Raw genomic sequence first — 543 nt, forward strand, 5'->3', positions numbered from 1 at the left:
AAATAATTGGGATGAAGTTCTGCACTTAGCAGAAATCGCGTACAACTGTCGTGTACACTCCACAGTTGGAATGTCACGGTACGAAGCGGATCTAGGATATGTTCCTTAAATGCCGGATGATGTGGCATCAGATCCTGAATTTGCGAAGTTGGAAAAAGCTGCACGAGAGTTTTTACTTCGCCAAGAATCGCTCCTCAAGGTCGCGAAAGACCGTATGAGTGAAGCACAAGAGCGCATGAAGCATTACTACGACAAGAACAGACTTGTCCAAAACTTCGAAGTTGGCGACTTGGTGCTGTTAGACGGAAAGAATTTGGATATCCATCACAAGGGATACGCACAGTCGAAGAAGTTAACTCCACGCTTTATTGGTCCATACCCGATCGTAAAGAAGGTATCAAAAGACTCCTACGGATTAGGGCTGTCTAAAGGACTACGATTGCATCCGGTGTTTCATACGTCGCTGCTTAAACCTTATCGCAAGAATCCCAAACGCAAGCAACAGATGAACAAGGTCATCTTAGCGGATGGAACAGAAGGCCA

The 543-nt window shown here is 45.5% G+C and overlaps 1 protein-coding gene across 1 annotated transcript in view; it reads left to right on the plus strand.

Annotated features, from left to right (window-relative positions):
- Nucleotides 1–95, plus strand: part of PHALS_05749 (eukaryotic translation initiation factor 4 gamma put) — a gene marked incomplete at both ends in the record, with an annotated part of 3,247 nt that extends 3,152 nt beyond the window's left edge. Inside the window, one exon of the mRNA XM_024723043.1 lies at nt 33–95. Coding sequence (XP_024574059.1) covers nt 33–95 — 63 coding nt within the window. The remainder of the gene's footprint in view (nt 1–32) is intronic.
- Nucleotides 96–543: the final 448 nt, after the last annotated feature.

The sequence above is a fragment of the Plasmopara halstedii genome (assembly GCF_900000015.1).
Source record: "Plasmopara halstedii genome assembly, contig: Scaffold_291, whole genome shotgun sequence".
Lineage (NCBI taxonomy): Eukaryota > Oomycota > Peronosporomycetes > Peronosporales > Peronosporaceae > Plasmopara > Plasmopara halstedii.